This window comes from Bombus vancouverensis, unplaced genomic scaffold, assembly GCF_051014615.1.
Source record: "Bombus vancouverensis nearcticus unplaced genomic scaffold, iyBomVanc1_principal scaffold0051, whole genome shotgun sequence".
Taxonomy (NCBI): Eukaryota; Metazoa; Arthropoda; class Insecta; order Hymenoptera; family Apidae; genus Bombus; species Bombus vancouverensis.
The window spans coordinates 440,441-463,451 of record NW_027468942.1 but is presented as its reverse complement, the minus strand read 5'-3'; the positions used below and the strand labels follow the sequence as shown (position 1 = coordinate 463,451).

General features: G+C 38.1%; 1 protein-coding gene across 1 annotated transcript; it reads right to left on the bottom strand.

Annotated features, from left to right (window-relative positions):
• Window positions 1-15,529: 15,529 nt before the first annotated feature.
• Window positions 15,530-17,274, bottom strand: LOC143304718 (omega-amidase NIT2-A-like). Its single transcript, XM_076627243.1, has 4 exons — window positions 17,115-17,274; window positions 16,545-16,713; window positions 16,037-16,270; window positions 15,530-15,885 (listed from the first exon to the last, which is right to left on the bottom strand). The coding sequence occupies exons 1-3, from the start codon at window positions 17,196-17,198 to the stop codon at window positions 16,137-16,139; spliced, it is 387 nt and encodes a 128-aa protein (XP_076483358.1). The 5' UTR covers window positions 17,199-17,274; the 3' UTR covers window positions 15,530-15,885; window positions 16,037-16,136.
• Window positions 17,275-23,011: the final 5,737 nt, after the last annotated feature.

Below are 23,011 nucleotides of genomic sequence, written 5' to 3'. Positions count from 1 at the left end.
AACTGCCATGAGGGAAAAGAAGACAAGGAAGAGAAAGACCCAGAAAACAAAGTGGAGAAAGGATCGGAAGATAAACCGAGATCCAAGGGACTTATCTCCACACTGGCTTTATCATCTATCAACCACGTGGAAAGGGACAGGATCAGCTATCTTGACTCGGGAGCCTCAAACCATATGACCCCGGATAGGTATCGGTTCGTGGACTTCGTGCCTGCGACTGGACAGATCCGGATTGGTAAGGGCTACCTGGAAGTCAAGGGAAAAAGCACGATCGTCGTGAAGATGACCAAAGCCTGTGGCGGGTGGAGTCTATCCTTGTCGAACGCCCTGTGGGTGCCTGAATTAGATGTAAATCTAATCTCGATCAGGCAATTGGCAGTGAAAGGCGTCACCACAGTGTGTACGAAGGATGAGGCCGTCGGCACACATGATGATGGGGATGTGGTATTTAACTCAAAGGTAGGAGACAACGTGTACTACCTAGAGACAATACCACCTGAGAGGCATGTAGCAAACGTTTCCATGGAGAACGATCAAGAGGAACCTGGAAATGATGACGACCACGCCGAGGTTATTGAAGCTAAGGCGTACAAAGGTATCGTGTCATGGCATGAGAGGTTAGGTCATCTACATGGGGACGCGATGAGAAAGATCCCTGTGAGGAACGTGAAGGAGGGCTCTAGGATACATGAGGAACCATGCGGGGTCTGCGTGAAAGGGAAAATGACAAAAGTACCATTTCCGAAGACAGCCCACCACATGTGTCAACGTCCTTTAGAAATAGTTCACAGCGATATTAGTGGCAGAACGCAATGCAAGTCGCTGGGCGGAGGTAATTATTTCGTAACGTTCATAGATGATTTTTCTCGTTTCATGCACGTCAGAATCATCAGTAGGAAGAATGAAGTACTCAAGTGCTTCAAGGAGTACCAGGCGGAGGTGGAGGCTTTACACCAATCCAAGATAAGTGCCCTTCAAACAGATAACGGGGGTGAGTACACAGGAGAAAACTTCGAGAACTACCTGAAGGAGAAAGGCATCTTACACAGGAAAACTGTTCCTAGAAACCCTGAACAAAATGGGGTCTCCGAACGAGCGAACAGAACCCTGGTCGAGATGTCCAGATGTTTACTCATCCAATCTGGACTCCCTGACTATCTGTGGGGGGAGGCTGTGAACACGGCATGCCACATAAAAAACCTATGCCCATCCGCTGCCATCGGAGACAAGATCCCACTGGAATTATGGAAGGGTAAGGGATGTGACCTCCAAGGGGAGATAAACAGACTGAGAGTGTTTGGATGCAGAGTCTGGTATCTAAAGAGTCCAAGCGGAGGAAAATTCGAGAGCAGAGCGGATGAGGGGATATTTGTGAGATATGACAGACAGGTCAAAGGTTATAGAATTTACCTACCGAAGATCCAAAAGGTGATAATATCCTGTCATGTCAGGTTCGAGGAGAACACGTTTCCCTACAAGAGCGCTAAGGCGGAAACGAACCATATAAAGGATAAGTCCTCGGAATGGATATGGGATGTAGAAACCTTTGAACATAGGGGAGAAGCCGGTCAAACTGACGTCGAGACACAGAGTGACGGAGAAAACGACGAAGGGGAAACCGACTACTTTATGGACAGTTTAACGTGTGAGGACAATCCAGTGAATACTGTGAGTGTACCGTTTGTGCCGAGGAGGTCGGCAAGACTACACAAACCAAGAATATGTGATTGTTGTGCTCACACTGCGACTGTTTGTAAAGCTCAAAACGTGTGTGTACCTGTGAATGTGTATGAAGCCCTGAGGGGGCCAGACGCTCAAAAATGGACTGATGCAATAAGGAAGGAACTAGACAATCTAAAAAGTAAAGATGTGTGGGACATTGTGCAAAGACCCTTAAATAAAAACGTTATAGACTGTAAGTGGGTGCTTGTGATAAAGAGAGACCCTGATAGGTATAAGGCTAGGCTAGTAGCTCGGGGATTCTGGCAGAGGCCTGGAGTAGATTATTCAGAAACCTTTAGTCCAATAGTAAAACGCAAAACTCTAAGAATTCTGCTTGCTCTATGTGCGGAAAATGAGTGGGTTTACGGGCACATCGATGTGGAATGTGGGTATCTCAACAGCCTTCTGGATGAGGATATATACATGTAGTATCGTGGACGAAAGGCCTGGGAAATATCGGACGAACTATGAACAGTGTCGCGAGAGCCGAGGCGCCGTCGGGCCCATCAATGTGTCATCGGTCTTTTCAAGTGCATAGTTTCGTGGAAAAGACCTACGTGACCCTGGCCACGAGCGTCTGCAGAACACGTGTGCGGTGGGTCTAGGAAAAGGGCAATAGAATGGGACAACGGCCAGAGAGTGTTAGTCGCGGAGCAGAGTGCGAGTCGAGAAACAGTGTGCGAGTCGAGAAACAGAGTGCGAGCGGAGAAGCCGAGTGCGAGTCGAGCGGAGACGGAGGTTGCGAGTGGCGTTGCCGAGAGAGTGTGGATTGCGCTGTGTTCTGTACGTTTAGTATGAATAGTTCAAGTTAAGCCACAATCGTCTTTTCTGTCTGATTAACATCTCTATTGTCCACTTTTTGTAAACATATTACATCACGATATTACATACATGGAGCAACCAGAACTCTTTAGAGTTCCAGGTAAAGACAGAACTAAATTTGTGTGTAAGCTCAAAAAGAGCCTGTATGGACTGAAGCAAGCTGGAAGAATGTGGTTTAGACACATCGATAGCATTTTAAGAGGTATGAGTCTGAACCCATGCGTGAGTGGTCCATGTGTGTATGTGGATGCGTCTAAAAAATTTATTGTAGCTGTGTATGTGGACGACATCCTTGTGTTTGGGACGAATGAGTGGATTGAGATATTCAAAACTAGGATTAAGGACAAATTAGATGTTAGAATGCTAGGTGTAGACACTCAATTTCTGTCCATCCACCTGAGTAAGCCAAACAGCACCACTGTAGTATTCGATCAATCTGTACAGATAGGTCAAATGCTGGATCTGTTTGACATTACCAGTGAGGTTGGGGTGGTGGGAGTGTCGACACCGCTAGCTAGAGAATGTGAGGCTGGTTTTGATATTGAACGTGATGAGCCTTTCGACAGTAAATTATATGAACAAGCTGTGGGGCACATAATGTATGTAGCTACTGTAAGTCGTCCTGATGTTGCGTGTGCAATAGGGAAACTAAGCCAAAGATGCGCGAATCCGACTGTATCCGATTGGAAAGCAGTGAAGCGGGTATTCAGATATTTACTAAAGACCAAAGACTTGAAGTTAGTATACCAAAGGACCGGGCAACCTCTGAAGGTGTTTTGCGACTCGGATTTTGCGGGTTGTACGGTAGACAGGAAATCCAGGAGCGGGTATGTGTTCATACTCGCTGGTGGTGCGATATCCTGGCTATCCAAAAAACAACCGATTATAGCTCAATCGACGTGCGAAGCGGAATTTGTGGCAATGCAGGAAGCAGCAAGGGAAACAGTGTGGATTTCTTTACTGTTAAAGGAATTGGGTCAACTGTCATATTGCCCTCGCCCCTGCAAGATATTCTGCGATAATATCGGAGCTATTTCATGGTCAAAGGACGAAATAGTTGCTGAGAGTTCTAAGCACGTCCAAGTGCGTTACTTTTACGTTAAGAACTGCGTATCGAGGGGGATACTAGATTATACTTATGTACCTAGTCCTGAGAATGTGGCTGACATTCTCACCAAAGGCCTAAATAGGATTAAGACTCAGCAATTTACCAAAGCTATGGGGCTTGTAGAAACTAGCGATCAAAGGGGAGTGTTGAGAAATGTTAAGTTGGTACGATCGCTGCTTACTACAAGCTAAGTTGGTACGACTTCTAACGACGCTCTTTTGTCTTAGAAGTCGACCACGTTGTTCTATTGACCTGGAGATTCCTGTGTGGTAAGACGTGTTATAAGACTGAAATATATTGGAGAAAACGAATCTAAGTGAATCGTTATTTTATAAACCCAAAACCTTATTAAATAACAATCAAAGCCATGTGTCCTGGGTTTTGGTTATGGTGTATGCAAATTCGTCGGGCGGTAAGTTTGCCAAGCTTAAAGCGTTCTCTATTAGTTTCTTCTGTGTGGTGTATCTTTGCGTCAGTGTATCATGGTATAATGTTTTCATTTCTCGAGTTTATCAGAAATAGGAATAACCTTTTATAGAAAAAGAAAATTTTATATTTATGTATATTATATTTTTTTTCTTTCCTTTTTTTTTCTTCTTTTTTTTTCTTCTTCCCCTTTTCTTTTTTTTTTGTTTTTTTTTATTGTTAAAACCTTTGTTTTATTTTAGGTTTTACGTACTTGTTATCAGTGAAAATAAATATTATGAATACTACTTGGATTGGAATTATATACATATATGCGTACAAAATCCATTTCTACATGTTAGATATAATAATATAACAATACTACGTAGATTAATACATAATAAAATATCCTTTTACTCCGGTTATATTTATTACTAACTCTCAATTAATCTATCTTAATTATTTTCTAACCACTTTCTATATTTATCAGCTATTTTATTTCTTCTTGTTAATCTGCGAAATCCATGCATGTACACTTCCTTGTATGGTGATTGATTGTTCACGAGGTAAGTTGCACTTTCACTGTTTTCGTTATTCGTTGAACTAACACGTTTTACATTCAAACAGTAATTGGAACACTCGTAATAAACTTCTTTTCTTTTTCCAAGTTTCCGCTATCTGTGTCATTCGACGAACAGTGCCACGCCTCCACAGCACCGTTATAACATTTAGCGATGCTGCTCTTTGCATTAAGGCAATTGAAGTTAATTCGTTCGTTTATTTTCAGCTGGTACATGGTGTTCCGCAAGCAGGGAGCCATAACCTATTTTGCATGTAGACCTTCTTGTATGATGATTACTTGTTTACAAGGTAACTTTCACTTCCCCTCTTTTAATTATTTATTGAATCGACATGTTGTATATTCAAACAATAATTGGAGTACACATAATAATTTTCCCTTTTTCTTTTTAGGTTTTCGCTATCTGTATTATTCGACGAACAGTGTTACACCTCCTTTTGATTTATCCATAATATAGTTATAACATTTAGTAACCTTGTATTTTGCACCGAGACAATTGAAACTAATTTATTCACTTATTTTAGGTAGCTGTCATACATTGTGTTCCACGAACAATGATCCATAACCTATACTTGCACGTACACTTTCTTGTATGTTGATCACTTGTTCACAAGGTAACTTTCACTTTCACTAGTTAATTGTTCATTGAGTTAACACGTTTTATATTTAAGCAATAATTGAAACACGTATAATAATTTTCCTTTTTCCTTTTAGGTGTTCGATATCTGTATTATTCGACGAACAGCACTATAACATATACCACCGCACTACGTTGCCCACTGAAATCGCTTTATTCATTGCTTATTTCGATTATGCGCTAGTTTTAACTTGTTTAAATGCACCGTTCGCGGAATCCCTTTTACTTCGATCTTGACGTTTTGGTTCTGCAAGATTTCTAGCACTTTGTATGGTCCAGTATATTGATCGGAGAATTTTCCTTTACTGGGTTCTTTTAGTAAATATATCGAATCTCCTATTTTAAAATCTTGGGGGTTGATTCGTCGGTCGTAGTATTCTTTTGATCTTAGTTTGGATTTTATCAAATTTTCTCTTGCCATTCGTTGTACGGTGTTAATTTTATCGAACAGGTCTTCGAGATATTCTGCGTAAGTTGGTTCCATGTTCTCTTCGATTATTACTTCACCAGTAGGTTCTCTGGCTAAATGTCCAAAAACTAATTCGTGCGGGGAGAATTTCGTTCCTTCGTGTACAGAGGTATTATAGGAAAACATAGCTAATTCTACCCATTCGTCCGAATTTTTGGAATTTTCAATGTATAATTTGAGATATTCTATCAGCACGTGGTGAGGTCTTTCGATTGAACCGTTACTTTGTGGATGATATGCCGTCGTGGTGTATTGTTTGATGCGGAATCTCTTTGCTACTTTCTTCATTTGTGAGGATGTAAAGTTCGTTCCTTGATCAGTGAGAATAGCTCTCGGTGATCCGAAACGACAAATAAATCGCTTTACAAAAGCGTCCGCTATCTCGGCTGAAGAGATTCCTCCTAGTGGAATCCCAATTGAGTATTTTGTTAATAAATCTTGGATGGTTAATATATATTCATTTCCCTTTTGAGTTTTTGGTAATGGTCCTACAATATCCATACTAATTTTATCGAATGCTTTACCTGGTGTGTCTGTAAGTACCATTGGTTGTTTTGCTTTTATTCTTGTGAGTTTCTTTAATTGACATTCCTTACATGTTCTTACGTAATCTTGAATTTCCTTTTTCATATTTTCCCAATAGTAGTGTTGTCGTATTCTTTGATAAGTTTTGGTAATTCCTTTGTGTCCTGCTACGCTTGATTCATGTTTTTCTCGTATTATGTTGTTCCGCGCTTCCACAAGTGGAGTAATTACTTCTCCAGTGCAAATGGTGATGGATAAGGTTTTTTCCATAAATATTTCCTTTAATTTTCTGATTGTATATCGCCAGGGTATTTCCTCCAAGTTTCCTTTGCTAATGCTGAACGAAGTTAACTGTTTTTCATTTACTGCGTCTAATAGAGATCTTAGCGAGTTTAATAAATTTTCTGGTGTTATTGGAATATTTCTATTTTCCTTTATCGGTAGGAATACAATGTATTTTCCAGAATCGTAATTCAATCTTGCTTTTTCTAACATTAAATCTTCATAACGAGGTAATTTTCCCGTTTCCTTCATTTCTAAGGTTCCTTTATCTATCGGATTGCCATGTATATCTATAAATACTACTTTATGGTCATTTACTCTCGCAATTGAGTCTCGGGTTTCTGAAATTCTTAGTTCCGCAATTATCGTAAGTCTCGTGTCCTTTTCTCGTTGTTGAATTAGTTCTGGAATTACAGTGGAGGTCTCTTTTCCGCTTGTTGTATCCGTGCCTTCTTTTTCTCGATTGGTTATTTCTCTATCTGTACTTACATCGATTTCTGCTAATGCTTGGTTTAAATATTTTATGGGGGTTTCTTCTATTGTAAAATGTTTTCGGGTAAAACCCTTTCCTTGATTTTTAGAATCACTGGATTGAGGCAAGACGTGTGGTTTAGCTTCGAATATGGGAGAGTCTTCGGTTGACGTATCTATTTCGAATCTTTTTGAGACAGGATAGCGAATTGGTGAGACTTCCTCTCTCTTTCTGATTGATAAACAAACTTCCGGAGGGTTCCTAGATAATGCGTCTGCGTTTGCGTTCGCCCTGCCTTCTTTGTATACAATATCAAATTCGAAGTCCGATAACTTTAATTTCCATTTCCAAATTCTTGAAGTAGGATCTTTGATAGAATGCATCCACACTAAAGGTTTATGATCGGTTACGATGGTAAACTTTCTTCCGTAAAGATACGGTCGGAAGTGCATTGCGCTGTAAACAATTGCCAGACACTCCTTTTCTATGGTAGAGTAGTTTTGTTCGGCGGGATTTAATAGCCTTGAGGCATACGCAATCGGCAAATCCTTTCCGATTGGCCCTTGACTCAGTACACCGCTTATTGCATATCCTGATGCGTCTGTAGTAAGGTTAAAGGGTTTAGAAAAGTCTGGATATTGCAGGATGGGTTTCGTCACTAACGCTGTCTTTAAATTATTGAATGCGTTTTCTTGATTTTCTGTCCATTTAAAGGGAGTGTCTTTCTTTAATAGTTGTGTCAATGGTTTCGCGACCTTGGGGAAATCGGGGTATAAATCTTCTGTAATATCCTGCTAGTCCCAGAAATTGTTTGATATTTTTCGCCCTCTTTGGTCGTGGAAATTTTGATACGGCTTCGACTTTCTTTGGGTCGGGTTTCACGCCATCCTCACTAATTACATGTCCTAAATAATTCACCTCGTGTCGTAAAAATTCGCACTTATCAGGTTGTAATCGTAATTTAGCTTTCCTCAGTCTTTCCATTAATTTATTAAATTTAATTTCGTGTTCTTGGAGAGACGTGGAATAAATCACTATGTCATCCAGATAGACGAATAGTTCTACTCCTTGCAGACCAGATAATATTGAATTCATCAAACGTTGAAATGTTGCTGGGGCATCTTTTAATCCAAAGGGCATTCTTTCGAATTGAAAATGCCCGTATGGTGTCGAAAATGCAGTTTTGTGGGCATCTTCCTGTGACATACGGATCTGGTGAAAGCCCGATGCCAAGTCAAACGTGGAAAAATATTTTGCACTTCCTAATTGATCCGATATTTCTGTAATGTTGGGTAGTGGGAAGGCATCGCCAATCGTTTTATCGTTCAATTTTCTATAATCGATGACTAATCTCCAGCGCTTATTTCCTTGCGAATCGGGTTTTTGGGCACAATCCATAACGGGGAGTTATATGGAGATATTGATGGTTCCACTACGTCCGTATCTAGTAGTTCTTGGACCTGTCGATTTATTTCTTCTCGATGTATTGGTGGATATCGATACTGTTTAGTATTGATGGGTATATTATCCGTTGTAATTATCCTATGTTCCAGAACTTCGGTTGCTTCCAATGTATCTCCTGGAATATGAAACCTATCTTGATTATTACGAATCAATTTTTTAGCATTTTCCTTTTCTTCTTCGTTCAAATGTTCGAGTCGTAGTAACTCATTTATTTTATCGTATCTACTTTCCTCCGATCTTAGAACTGTATTGCACGCTGTCCTAGGAAGCGGGGGGGCGGGGGGATTTTCAAATTCTTTAATTACCATCGTTGGTGTTGTAAATACGTAATCTCTCGAAGTAGTATTTATTACTCTTATGTAACCTTTTCCTTTATGATTCCTCACAACTGCATTACCAAAATAGATTCCCTTGTTCGGCTCGATTCTTGGAATAAATCCCTCTTTTATCTCTGGATTAGCGATATTAATCGAACACGTTATTGAACTTCGCTTCGGTATAATTATTTTTTCTTTAGTATCGAAGGGAATATAAATATTTCCCCATCTGATATGTTTTCCCTCATAATCTAAACGAGCCTTACAACCTGCAAAAAATTCGGATCGTAGGATTCCGTCTTGATCGATTAGCAATGAATCATCGACTACATGAAAAACAACCGGATGGCCCGCAACCTGTATTACCGTCTGCCCTAAGAAGACCAGGCTCGTTGCCGTAATTCCTCGCACTTCGATTGATTCCTTTTCGTCGATGATGGCTGCATCGAGTATAGCAGGTTTCTTGATAATGTTGATTTCCGATCCAGAGTCTAATAATAAACTCGTCTTAGTCTTTAGATTTGGGGAAACTATTCGTGCAGTTGGGGTCGTTGGGGAATCGTTAAATTTTATTGAAATAATTCGGAGAGGTCGCCTTCCGAATCTGAATTCAACTCCTGATGATTTTCCTTCGCCGGTTGCTTGTGCTTCACTCTTTTCCTTTTGCCTTGAGATTCTGGATTCTCTGTCTGTGACCTCGTTTGGTTGTGGGATGACTCCCCCACAATATTTAGTGGTTGTTCGTTCGATCTTATGGTCGGCATTGCGTTCGCTCTGTCTCTCGTTATGGGTGGTGGAGTCGATCTCGCGGGGGTGGCTGTCCTTGTTGTGTTTGTTGCCGTCGGCGCCGGTCGCCTGGTTGCCGCCTGTACTCTTGGGCGATTCGGCGTATCGTTCCTTCGTGGCTCGCTCCATTCTCCCGAAGGACGTGTTTGGTTTCCCGATGGTCTCGAAGCATAGGGTACGATTAATCCGGCATCTACTCGGGCTTTAAATTTGTAACTGTCTTTCACTAGATGCCCGGGTTTTTTGCAATAGTTACACGTGATATTTTGTCTTGTAGAATTCAAAAAATTCTGCGATGGAGGTAGCGATCTTCGATCTTGGCGGTTGTTCCTGATATTGTTGTTAGTGTTCGAAGGATGTGCGTTGTCGCGTCTGTAATAGTTCGAGGGTGTCGGTCGTTGGGGTCGCGTTCTATCGGTTATTTGTTTCAATTCGTGTGTTGCTTTGACGGCTTGACGATACGCATCTTCTAAAGTATGGTACCCTGCTATTTTTACTCGCACATATACCTCGTTCGGAAGTCCTTTAACGAAAGCTTCTTTCGTTTCCCAATCTATAGTATCTTGGATATCGGGGGATATGATGCCGTAGTCGCCTCTTTCTCCGTCCATTATTGCCAATCTAAGATTTCTAACGCGATCCATATAATGTAATATGTCTTCCCCGGGTCGTTGAAATATCGTTCCTAATTCCTCTTTATATTCGTTAAGAGATTTCTTTGGGCCGAATAGATCCTTTAATTTGTTTCCGAAACCGTTTAGACTCATTAATTCTGTGTCTTCGATGGCGAGGAGCGCGTGTCCACGGAGCTTATTTACTAACAATTTTACCAATTGAGGTTCTTGATATCTGGGAATCATATTTCGCGCGCGCTCACAAGCTCTTAAAAAGTGGAATACCGATGGTCGATATCCGTCAAACACTGGCACCGATTCGATCGCATCTTTTAGCTTAATTGGCTGGGTATGTCCACTCGGCTGGACCGTCTCTTGTTGCGTTGTCGGCGGCGATACGGGTGTTTTAGGTTCTTGTTTTAAGTTCGAATAAGCCGCTTTGTAATTCGGCGAGTTTTGCACTCATATCGCGAAAGTTCGCATCCCATGCTTTAAGCTTTTCCGACAATGTCAAAACCATTTCTTCGTCCAACGATTCCACTATACCCGCCATTGTTTCTTAAATATTTGTTAAATATATATATTAATCAAGATAGACTAACTAAATATTAACGACAAGACATGACTGAACTCGGTGCAAAGGAATAAAGTTATGCTACACGAAATAACTGGTAACACAATACACAAAACATTAACTAAATTAAACGAGACTTACATAAATGCAAGTCACGTATAATCGAAACAATGACTATTGAAATTCGGTAACAATACAATCCATGCTATCGCATTAAAGTAGCACACGGTATTGACACACACAATATCACGAAACACAAAACAATATTACAAAACACTACTAAATAAAATTATAGTGATTAACAATTAATTAGTTATTTCAACAACACGTTACTGTTGACATTAAACCAACGCCATACCAAAGAGACACGCGAGCGACCATGTTGAAAAATTTGTCGCGCGCACATACAAATAACAGCCAATGCAATACAATACAGCATCATAATAGCAATGTTAGGTACTAATAAAAAAAAAAACACAAGAAAATGGGGGAGAGAGTTAAGGAAAATATATATAATAAATAACAACTAACATAATTATAACATATTATATATATTATATTATATACAGGGATACAGTATTCGTACAAAGGAACAGATCCAAACGAAAATTATATATATAAAAAAAAAATAAATAATATATATATGTAATATCGTGATATAATATATTTACAAGGAATGGATGATACAGATGTTAATCGGACAGAAAAAGACGATCGTTGTTCAACCTGAACTATTCACACCAAACGTACAGAAAACAGCACAACTAAATAATTAGATAACGACTCGACTTTCACAAAATGCAATCAACACTCTCTCGGCAACGCCACTCGCAAACTCTGTTTGTTGATTCCTTTTTTCCCGTCCCTTGGCAACCGCTCGTGGCCAAGATCACGTAGGTCTCCTCTTTCCAAAACTACGCGATCAAAAACAAACGCCTCGGCTCTCGCGACATTCCACGCGGTTCACCCGCCAACTCCCAGGCCTCTCACTCACGATACTACATATATACATTAACTATTTTTATATGTGTGTACAGAACTGATGGCGAACTCATCAACCATTTTTTGAACGACGGATGGAAGAACATGAATAGCCATCCACACAGTGGAACTGTAAAGTATTTGTACGCCACTCACGAAACCAAACACTGATGCTATCCACCTGTAAACAAACAACATTTATAACTATGCATATAATTTTCACTTATGTTCACCACTATATATATATACACGCATGTTGTAAAGTAGGCGATATTTATAACATTCACTTCTTCAGAGAGTAATATAGATGTATAACTGTTGTGTGGGAAATGTAGGCAATAATTTGTATTCCCATATCCTCGAATTTCCTTAACAAATATATATAAATATAAAATTTTCTTTTTCTATAAAAGGTTATTCCTATTTCTGATAAACTCGAGAAATGAAAACATTATACCATGATACACTGACACAAAGATACACCACACAGAAGAAACTAATAGAGAACGCTTTAAGCTTGGCAAACTTACCGCCCGACGAATTTGCATACACCATAACCAAAACCCAGGACACATGGCTTTGATCGCAGGAGAAGCGGTCCATATAGTCAAATGCATTCCGGTACAAGTAAAGGTACGACATACAACAAAATGCTACTCGGAACTACCCGTTTGGCAAAGGAATCGCACCACAGGAACTCCGCCCGGACGTGCGCCAAACGTGGCGATATTCAGCACCATCGTCGTTGGCCACAAGCGGAATGTATACCCAAAAGACCTCGATGCACTACGGGACCACGTCATGTTCCCGGCAGAAAATCTGCAGTCTTGAACGCATTGGCCAGAGGAGCAACAGGAAAAACAATCGTCCCTGGAACAGTAAACATCCTGGCAATGATGGACAAAACACATTAACGACAATAGCGAAAAATACCGTATCAAGCTTATGGACTGGTTTTATGGAATTTGGAACTGTCAGTGCAGCAATATTTGGAAAATCGCCCTATTAGGAACAATATGCGGCTCAGTCACCCACCCGCTACTATACCTCAAAAGAAGACGAAATATCGATGATCAAACAGCACAACCTCAAGGGATATCGATAACACCGGTAGTCACTCAACTACCAACGACATCTACGTCCGCCTTGAGCGAACTCAGAGATACCATCAGTCAAATTTCCTTTGGAAATTTGAACTCCAAGGGCGAGGATGTCACGTCCCGCGCTCCGCACGCGCCGTAACAAGAACAAGAAAACCATTCTATACAAAACACGCGAATAATAATAAAACGAAAGGAAGGATTAACAAAACGAGGGCGATTAACGGATCCAACCAATAAACAAAATACATATACACACAATTCTAAATAAACCAGGAAATAAGAATAACTACAAAAGGGGAAAATAATTGAAACGCCAGGAATATATATATATATATAAATATATTTCAATCAATCAATTTGGAGAGTTACATATAAGTATAAACATATATGCCGAACATGTAATAACCTAGTAAATATTAGAGACAGTGCTTCCAATACTATGCAATAAATACAATATTATCAATTTATGAAATATAAGTATACATGAAGTCAAAAACTAATAGTTTAACGAATACATAAAACATACAATATTGTATTATTAAAGAAATGAAGGTTACATTGTCAGAAATATATATATGTGTGCGAATTCTATCAAACCGATAATCTAAGATACATACTTAAAAATAGCCTACATTCCGGTAAAGGATAAATAAATAATTGACATTTCATTTCATATGAATACTACACTGCCAAGAGAAATATGCATATGAATACGTATATATATATATATATATATATATATATATATATATATATATATATATATATATATATATATTTATATTATCGAATACTCTATAAAATAAACTACTCAAAACAATAAATAACGCAATCGAAGAATTACAAAACATTAGCCATATTAAAATGACACGCAACATAATATATATATATATATATATATATATATATATATATACGTATATTCACACGAACAATACTTTTGTCACTTTAAAGCAATATTAATAAATAAATGTTCTAATTGCGGTAGAATAAGGAAAAACGAGCGGCAGACGGAAAATTACTTCGATATTAAGCAAAACTAAAGACCCGTCACTATAACTTTACTGATGACATTTATGAGCAGCCATGTTAGATTTACACGCGTATAGCGACAGGAATATTAGGGATTAATGGAAGTCAGTCGCGAGAAATAAATCATGAAAACACATTGTTAACACTTTTCTTTAATAAAATCTGTGCGCAACTACAAATGTAAAAAATATATATATGTCGGAGATGAAAGAACACCGGAGTCTGTAATTGAACAATTGTAGTTATTCAATCCGATTGTAATTGTTGGAGAGTTGTGATAATGAGCTTGGGCTCGAGGCGACAGTCAGTCGCCGAACGTAGCCGCGGTCAAGGGATGAACGCTTTGCCCAACAAACATATGGAATAATTCTATAGCTCTCCTTAAAAGAAATATTCGTGGCGACACGCGACAGTAAACATTCCAACGGTTTCTGTCCCGTGGCTCGCCACACGCAGACCCTATTCTTCGAGTAAGATGATTGCCAGATGTCGATGCGTCTCCACAGTACATGTTCGGCTAGCCCGAGGGCCCGTTATAAATCTTAAGGTTTAGTTAACTAAAGTCCTTCAAACAAACAGTCTTTGTCCTAACTACGGGAAGATAGGGGAGACATATTTTTCAACGAGCGGCGTCTCCCACTAGCAACTTTCCCTCGAGGGCGGCTAGCATCTTTTTCTAACCACCGATATGGAGATTGACCAATTAGCAGCAACGTCAATTTCCCTTACTTCCTAAACGAAGGCTTTCCTCGACGAATCCGATGATCTCGTGTCCTTAGACACACCCCAGTATAGTTTTTCCTCTGTGGAATCATCGGGACGGGACGCGCATTCTTTTACGCGCTCCCGTCGACCAAAGAGTAACGTCTTTACGCTCAGCAATTATCGTTTACGAGTCAGACTTAGATTCAGCGAGAACGCCTATCTGTCATCCCGTTGACCGCGGATTCGTTATTGAACCTGGGATCACTGTCACTAGTGTCGCGGACGTCTCACCGCCGTGATAAATTGTCAAACCTGTGTTATTCATACCTGTGTCAATAAATCGTATCTTCGTTACACCGCAACGATGGCTACCTTCAATGAAGACTCCTCAAACACCGACAACCCTATCCCCCCTGCTTCTCCGACATATATATATAATAATTCTATATTGAAAAAAATATGAAATTAACATGATATATACATTACTACATAAGTTATATATAAAATATGTATATTATACCCTTGCCTACTGACTGATATGAATTTCTTTCGGTCTCGAATGCGTTAAAAGAGAGCGCAAAGAAGTCGAAATTACTTATTGTAATTAGTAAAACGACCTGAGAGGCAGACAGATACAAGAAAGAAGGAATATTATATTAGCGGCATTATCATGTTTTTGCTCTCTTTAATTCTTTCATCGAGACAGACAATCTACAGGTATTAATCGACCAATTTCTCCAAGCTGATAACTTCGAATTGATGTTTATATATAAGAAGTGTTATGTGTTAATCTGTCTAAATGTTTAAAAGGTGTTATAAATTAAATGTTGTTAAACGATACGTAATTGCCTTTTGATCGTAAATTTTACTATCAAGGGGTCTTTTATGTATGCGTAATCATTGTGAATTATAACAATTTATGTGATCGATATTAAAGGTGTTTAAAAGCATGTATTTTTTTCTATATTATTATTCTCCTATATTATTATCCTATATTATTATAGCATTCCTATATTATTATAATATCCAATTACATGTTGATACACAAGATATACAGATTATTATTTATAACGTTTTAGTTTTCTTAATTGAGTCATTCATTTAGTACAAATGATAAGAAATTAGTAATAATTCACAAAAAAAGGATATCGTAGTAGAAATATTATAAAAAAACATTTTCTGTTTTAGTGTAGAGTTACTCCTTCTTACAGACAGTGTCGTACAAATCTGTACGTCTCTGAGAAAATGTAGGTATCCGAGCCCTTACTTCCTCAACAACTTTTAGATCTGATAGAAAAAAGAAACATACGAAGTAATAAGTAATGCTTACTAATAAATTCAACAAATACAAAGGAAGATGGCTAAATCGATAAATTAACGAGACTAAAAATTAATTACATCATGGATCTCTCGCTTTTAATTTTAAGCTGTAAATTACCGATATCGGTGACTGCCATATTCTCTTGAGTTTCCAAATCGTAAAGAATCTTTCCTCAGGGATTGGTCAACTGTGTATGTCCCCATGCGACGTAACTTGCTTAAGGAACACGAGCCGGTGATATGCAGGCAACGTATAATTGATTATCATTCGCTCTGAAACGCTGAAGTAATGACCAGTGCAGTGGTCCAGTGGTCATATTGAATGCCGCTGGATATATCAGCATTTGGCAACCTAACCCAGAGAAGCAGGAAATATGAAGCCACCGAATACCAATTAACTTCGTAGTTGCACGGTTCACATTCCATCATTTCTGAATATGCGAGGACAGTCCTCTTATTGTGCTTTTAATTCTTTTATTTGTTTCATTTTCAGCAAATATACTGGTTTTTTAAATTAAGCTTCTTTTTATACAGAGTTACAGATTATATTAATTTTATATAGAATATATTTAAGAAAGATATTTAATTTTTTGCTAGTTAAGTATTGATCGATTAAGTTACTGTACCTTTGTTCCGATAAATGCGTGCCATTTCCTCGAATCTAATATCATAGCAAATGCCAATACCTATTTTGCAGCCCTTCACATCGAACGTCGTTAGGGAGTTACCAGGACTGAGTGAATCACTCTCTCGAAAAGTAATCTTATTAGGAATGTCGATGTCGAATAGATGTACCTAATAACATAAAAATGTGGTCGCTAATTATATTGCTGCAACTTTTGTAATTTAATATCAAAGTTACCAACTCCTAAACTTTAATTATTTTTTATTTAATAACTGACAGCGTTTTTATCACTTTCTTTTATTAAAAAATCTTATCATTTAATAATGTTTAAAAAGGAGAAAAAATAAGTATAATAATATTTTAAGTATGTGAAAAATTTATACAACAACAAACACATTACAACAAAAATGGGCGTTTCCCGTATCATAACGTATTTTATAAACCGTAAATTATAGAATTGGTTATAGTATACGTATGTACATATGTATATTCCTAAATTATTCCTAGATAGAGTCACTTTCTTCACCCCGATATTTTCAAATTCAAAGCCATAAAGGAATATATTACTTACCTTTCGGTGTCTTGCTATCAAAGTTCCATCGGGACCCCAAATAGTACAGGTATTGTACAATTTATCGCCCTCTATTTCAGGCATCGTACCACCAACTACATAGATGTTGTTTTCTTTAGCTGCGTTCGATGAAGCAACGCTCGTTTCACCATCAGGAATACTCTCGGCGTATTTTGGAAAGTACTCTGCATTGCAATATTTCAATTAATGAAAAATAACTGTCTTTTGTTCCAACCATAAATTAAATTGAAATGTTTGTCAGTTTTTTATTTTTAAATTATTAAAATAACTAAGTTTTATATTTCGACTTAATTAAATATGCAATTACTTAGCTAATAGTATATATAATAAATTGTTTCTACAGGTCCAAAATGAAAAATGAATATTTAGAAATATTTAATTACGACAATGCTATTTGTGTTAGCATCAGTGGCTTGTTACTCAACGACATTGCTAGTACTTTTTGAAACATAAAGTTAGTTTTCAATTAATACTTATACTAGAGGCGGAATTATAAATGCAAAATAATTGATAATACTAATTTATAAGTACCTAATTATTAGTATGTTAAAAAATATATTTATACAAAAATCACGATAATCATGAAAATGGGGAAATCCTATATTCTCGAATCAATTCACAATTTATTTTGTATATTAATTAGATTCCGCGCTCATCAGTACGTACTGACTGGCGACATCGAGAAAATGTATCGGCAATTCCTCGTACGACCAGAGGATCGGAAATATCAAAGGATATTATGGCGCAGCGCGAGTGGAGAAACAGAAACATATGAGCTTAACACCGTAATACTCTTATCATAGAAATAGAAGCAGTCCTCAATTCCCGCCCGCTAACTCCTATCTCCACCGATCCAAATGATCTCCTAGCCCTCACTCCCGGACATTTCCTCATTGGCGATTCATTAATGTGCTTACGTGATCGAGATTTCAGAGACATTCCATCGAACCGACTCTCCAAATGGCAGCATATCCAACAGCTTAAACAACATTTTTGGAACCGCTGGCATAAGGAGTATTTGAACGAGCTAACCAACCGCAATAAATGGAGCAAGGGTGGACACAGCATCCAAAAGGGCACAATCGTCATCCTCAGAGAGGACAACGTTCCCTCCATGCATTGGCCTCTGGGCCGAGTTATCAAGGTTCATCCAGGCGCCGATGGTGTCATCCGGACAGCTACAGTTCAGACGGCAAAGAGCATTTTGGATCGGGGCGTCAAAAGGCTTGTCCCACTGCCAATTCAACCCGATCTCGAGAAACCCGAACAACTAGCCACCGAGACGAAATAAGATGGGAATTTCAGCCACACCTCGCTAGTTTGATCGGTACCCTCTCAACGGGGGGAGAATGTTACGCCATGCGGCTTACCATAGGTCATATTCTTAACTATCGATAGCGCCACTATAATGTCGCAGACGGATCGTCGCGTCTGCCCGGCAAACAAACATTGTAGTGGCAAGCGCGTGGTTCATTAAGCAGGGCGACTTCCAGAAACGTCGACTCGTGGCCCGTATTTTACCTCGCAGTAAAAGAATGTGGCGTGATCCGAACGTAGTGGGGGTCGCCTTCCAGAAAAAACGAAAAAAATCGAAAGGCGTTCAGAACTTTTCGAGAAGTCGAACCGTCAACACATGTGGTATGTCGCGCATTACTTATCAACCAAAACGCAGTTACATTTTTTTTGTTCCTTTTATATCTTTCTAGTTAATAAGTTGTTGAAATAAACATTAATTTATTTGTGTTAATTCTGTGGAATTTCATTGAACTACCCTTATTATCATAATCGAAATAAGGGGATCGATCAGTTCGTGGCGTCGATTATTTAATCGTAACGGGAACTTACAACTCTCGTTGACGTGCTATCTCGCGATCGCGTCTCTCCGCGAACGGTCGAAACAAAATGATTCACTAAAAACTGTCCTGAATTCCTAAGAATTTATTTACCGCAAAACTGACAAAGTGTTTATTTAAAAAATGAGGTTGAAGGTAGTCCTTTTCTTTCATTTCATTCATTTTCATTTTCTTTCTTAAGTATGGCTAACACAATATCTAATCAATTAAAATTTTATATTTTCACGTGAAAAGTTTCTTTAGATAATTATTATCAACATGATGACTAACTCTTACGGATTAATACGTGTCTGTAGGGCAATCCGGTGGACTTGATCGGCTTTTTACTTCGAAAGTTGAGTAATCGGTGTCGCTTTCTTACGCATCTTTGAACTGTATAAATGTTTTAAAATTGTTTGATCCAGAATGTACCACACCGGACAATCAAGAAGGCAGGTGCCTTGACTACAGAAAATGTAAACCTCTGCAAGAAATATGGCAGATACAGTACCGTACAGCCACCGATTTTTATAGACGATCAGTGTGCAGATACCAGGGCAATGTTACGATCGTTTGCTGTCCGAACGATCCAAACAAAGAGAAGAGAGAAATTTTAATAAAAACTGTGTACAAGTATAAGGCTTTGCGACCACCATACTGTGGTTTTAGCAACGTCTCTCATACCAGGCTGGTCGATGGTAAACCAGCTGAACTTGGTACGTTTTATGTCTTTCTTTCCGATTAATAATAAGCCATTTACTGCAAAGAATGAACTTTAAAGGCATTAAACAGCACATCAATGTACATTTCAATTAGACTAAATAATAATGCTATGATTTCATCGGTAGTAACTTTACTTATTAACTTGAATTATTTCTTTCTTTTACTTCATGTTAGGAAGAGTATCTTTTTGCTTGAAATAAAGAATTGATATAGGAGTAATAATATGGATAGAGATCAAAAACTGTTAGGGCAGAAATTACACGTTTGAACTTTATAGTTCAGTATAGTTCAAATAGAAATTATATAGAATTATTTGATAATTTGCATTCCACTGGAATAAAAATTTAATTTCTGTCTTTATCAAATCTGTATTTCAGAGTATTTGTACGTATGTACTTATCGTCTGCTGTATGATCGAATATCGAATAGGTAATAATCGTTGTTACTCGTTATGTGAGAAAAAATTATGTATATTCACAACTATGACTATTGCATTTTAGGCGCTTGGCCATGGATCGCTGCATTAGGTTTTCGTAATCCCCGAAACCCAGACAAACCACTATGGAAGTGCGGAGGTTCCCTGATATCGGCTAGGCATGTTTTGACCGCAGCACATTGTGCACATATGGATGGAATAGAAAACATACACAATCATAATATTGCCATTCTTAGATTGGTGGAGGAATTGCCATTTTCGAGTAAGTCCTCAAATATATATATATATATATGCTATTGAGTATTACTGAAGTATCATATCCTGAAATTTCTTACTGTACACATATATTGTGTCATAAAGCATGTACAATTCTTTCTCATACTTTTGGTCATTCGTTTCCTGCATTTTCATTTATTCTTTTATTTTTCAGGGTACGTATATCCCATTTGTACGAAAGAGCCCCTACGAAAGAGCAACTTCGTCGGCTATAACCCCCTTGTTGCTGGATGGGGAGCATTAAGATATAGTAAGTGATATCAATTTTATAATAAAATTAAACAGTTCCAGTCTTAAATATCTTTCTTATTTTCTTCGTAGGACGACCACGACGTAATGCATTAATGGAAGTACAAATGCCAGTGATTAAGAACGCCGAATGCAAAATAGCTTATTCCAAATTTCCTAATGCACCTGATATCACTGATGGTATAATATGCGCCGAACATGCTCAGGGTGGAGAGGATTCTTGTACGGTAATTAAGTTACAGAGTTACTACAAACTATACGGTATCTGAAGACACGTTAATTCGAATTAACATCAAATCGACGTCTTAAACATTAGAAATAATAGATAAACACAATTTAATAATCTTGCCCACTTCTCACACCTCATTGTGGTATTTAATCTAATTTCCTTCTAATCTTAGTTTTGCTCAAAATACATATAACATGTACATTATAAATTGGAGTATTTCAATACACAAATCAATAGAAGATTATTACTGTATATAAGTATAATTTCAATACAATTCGATCGATATATTTCAGTATCTTTGATTAAAAATTTAACGATCCTTTCAGGCTGACCGCGGCGGACCACTGCTGATACAACATGAATGAACCTCGTATTTAATAGGTATTGTGTCTTATGCTTATAAGTGCGGCACAGCTGGGTATCCCAGCGTTTACACTAGGGTCACATCGTACCTTGACTTCATTCTCCAAGCGATGCAATAATATGATATTACTGTTCCATAAATATCATTGTGTAAAAAACGTAAAGTTGGATTTTCTTATTGTGGAGATAAGAAACAGCTCAAACTTACATTGTTTTGTACGTTACAAATTATAGGCTTAAAATGTACGAAATGTAACTTTGAAACGACACTAATTTTTTACGCACGATAAACCTCCACGACTTAGGTATGTAAAGATGATAAACGTATATTAATTCTATTAATTTGGTAATAATAAACCAACTTTCTGAGAAGTTCTGTAAATTTCGTTTCTGTTGTATCAAGAGAATAATGGAATATTCCACTTAGATCGTATACTTCTTGTATGTACATACAAAATTTTCCGGCTAATCTAAAACACTTCATAAGATAGAGAGCTTCTGGAAATTCGGACACAGAGAGTGCATAAAATACAAGATAAGTCTCGTGTCTTTCAAAATTATTTTTTATTCGCTAAAAACGTCCTGTGTACTCATGCAATCACATGCAACCTTGAAACTTCACTTATTTTTTATCACTTTCCAATTCAATACACTGTTTCTGCATTTTTGACTATATGTAAGAGAAATTTCCATTCAGCCAAAGGTGTACTTACAGATTATAGATTCCTATACGACTCTCGGTAAAAATTTATCCGCACTCCAGATAGTTAAAACTTCTGTCGACCGTATTGATCCATCTGCAATCTTCGTATGACGTCAATATCTGTTCAGTGCTGCTGCGTAGGTTTCATTGTGTTACGTCGATTCGTTTGTGACCGTTGCGCGAGTAATAGCGCTTTGCAATGGCGATTTGCAGGAAAACGGTGCAGGATGCTGTGATTCGTTTCTTGCGGTCGGAGGTTTTGTTTGATGCCTATATTTATCAAAGATTTAATGCACATTATGGAGAAAGTGTTTTGTCACGAAGTGTGTTTGAATGGGCACAAAAGTTCAAAGAAGATCGCACAAGTGTTATGAAAAAACAGCTGGACGCCCGTCCACATCCACGATGACAACATTGAACGTGCTCATGAACTTATGCTCTATGGAATAGACGAGTGACGCTGGATAATGTGGCAAATCATTTGCAAATCAGCCACGGCTCTGCTTATGCAATAGTGCACGACAGATTTGGGTTTTAAAAAGTTTGTGCGAGATGGATGCCGAGAAAGCTGATGAAAAGGTGAAGACGACGATGCATTCGTGGTTCGCAGCTCAGCCCAAAACATTTTTTAACGAGAAAATACGAAGGTCCTTCAGCAAATGGACAAAGTGTATACAGAAATTGAGTGATTATGTCAAAAAATGATGTATGTCTTTTTTGACAATTGCTTAAAATAAATTCTACACCGACAGAGCGGGTAACTTTTTACTCACCCTCGTAAGACACTTAAATTTCCAATCTATTATGATGAATAAAAGAGCTTATACTATTAAATCTAATTGTATTTTGTTGCATGAGAGTACACGTGTATGTGATGTACATTACCTTTATATCCCCTTGAACGCTTCAATATTGCGCATATATACTATATTTTGTACAGCTTCTATAAAATTTTGTATGTTTGTTTAGGCTGTTAATCCAGAGGCTGGAGTACAAAGAAGTGGCACAATGATGTGGGCTGATGACATTTATAATTATCAAGGAATCACCCCTACATTCGCTCAG

What these genes read in the sequence shown, in the direction of transcription:
- LOC143304718 (XM_076627243.1), bottom strand. Translation starts at nt 17,198, where the DNA reads ATGCCTGAAATAGAGGGCGATAAATTGTACAATACCTGTACTATTTGG. An exon ending in TGATAGCAAGACACCGAAAG is followed by an intron (nt 16,714 to 17,114) that starts GTAAGTAATATA and finishes TTATGTTATTAG; the next exon opens with GTACATCTATTCGACATCGA. An exon ending in ACGCATTTATCGGAACAAAG is followed by an intron (nt 16,271 to 16,544) that starts GTACAGTAACTT and finishes TCTCTGGGTTAG; the next exon opens with GTTGCCAAATGCTGATATAT.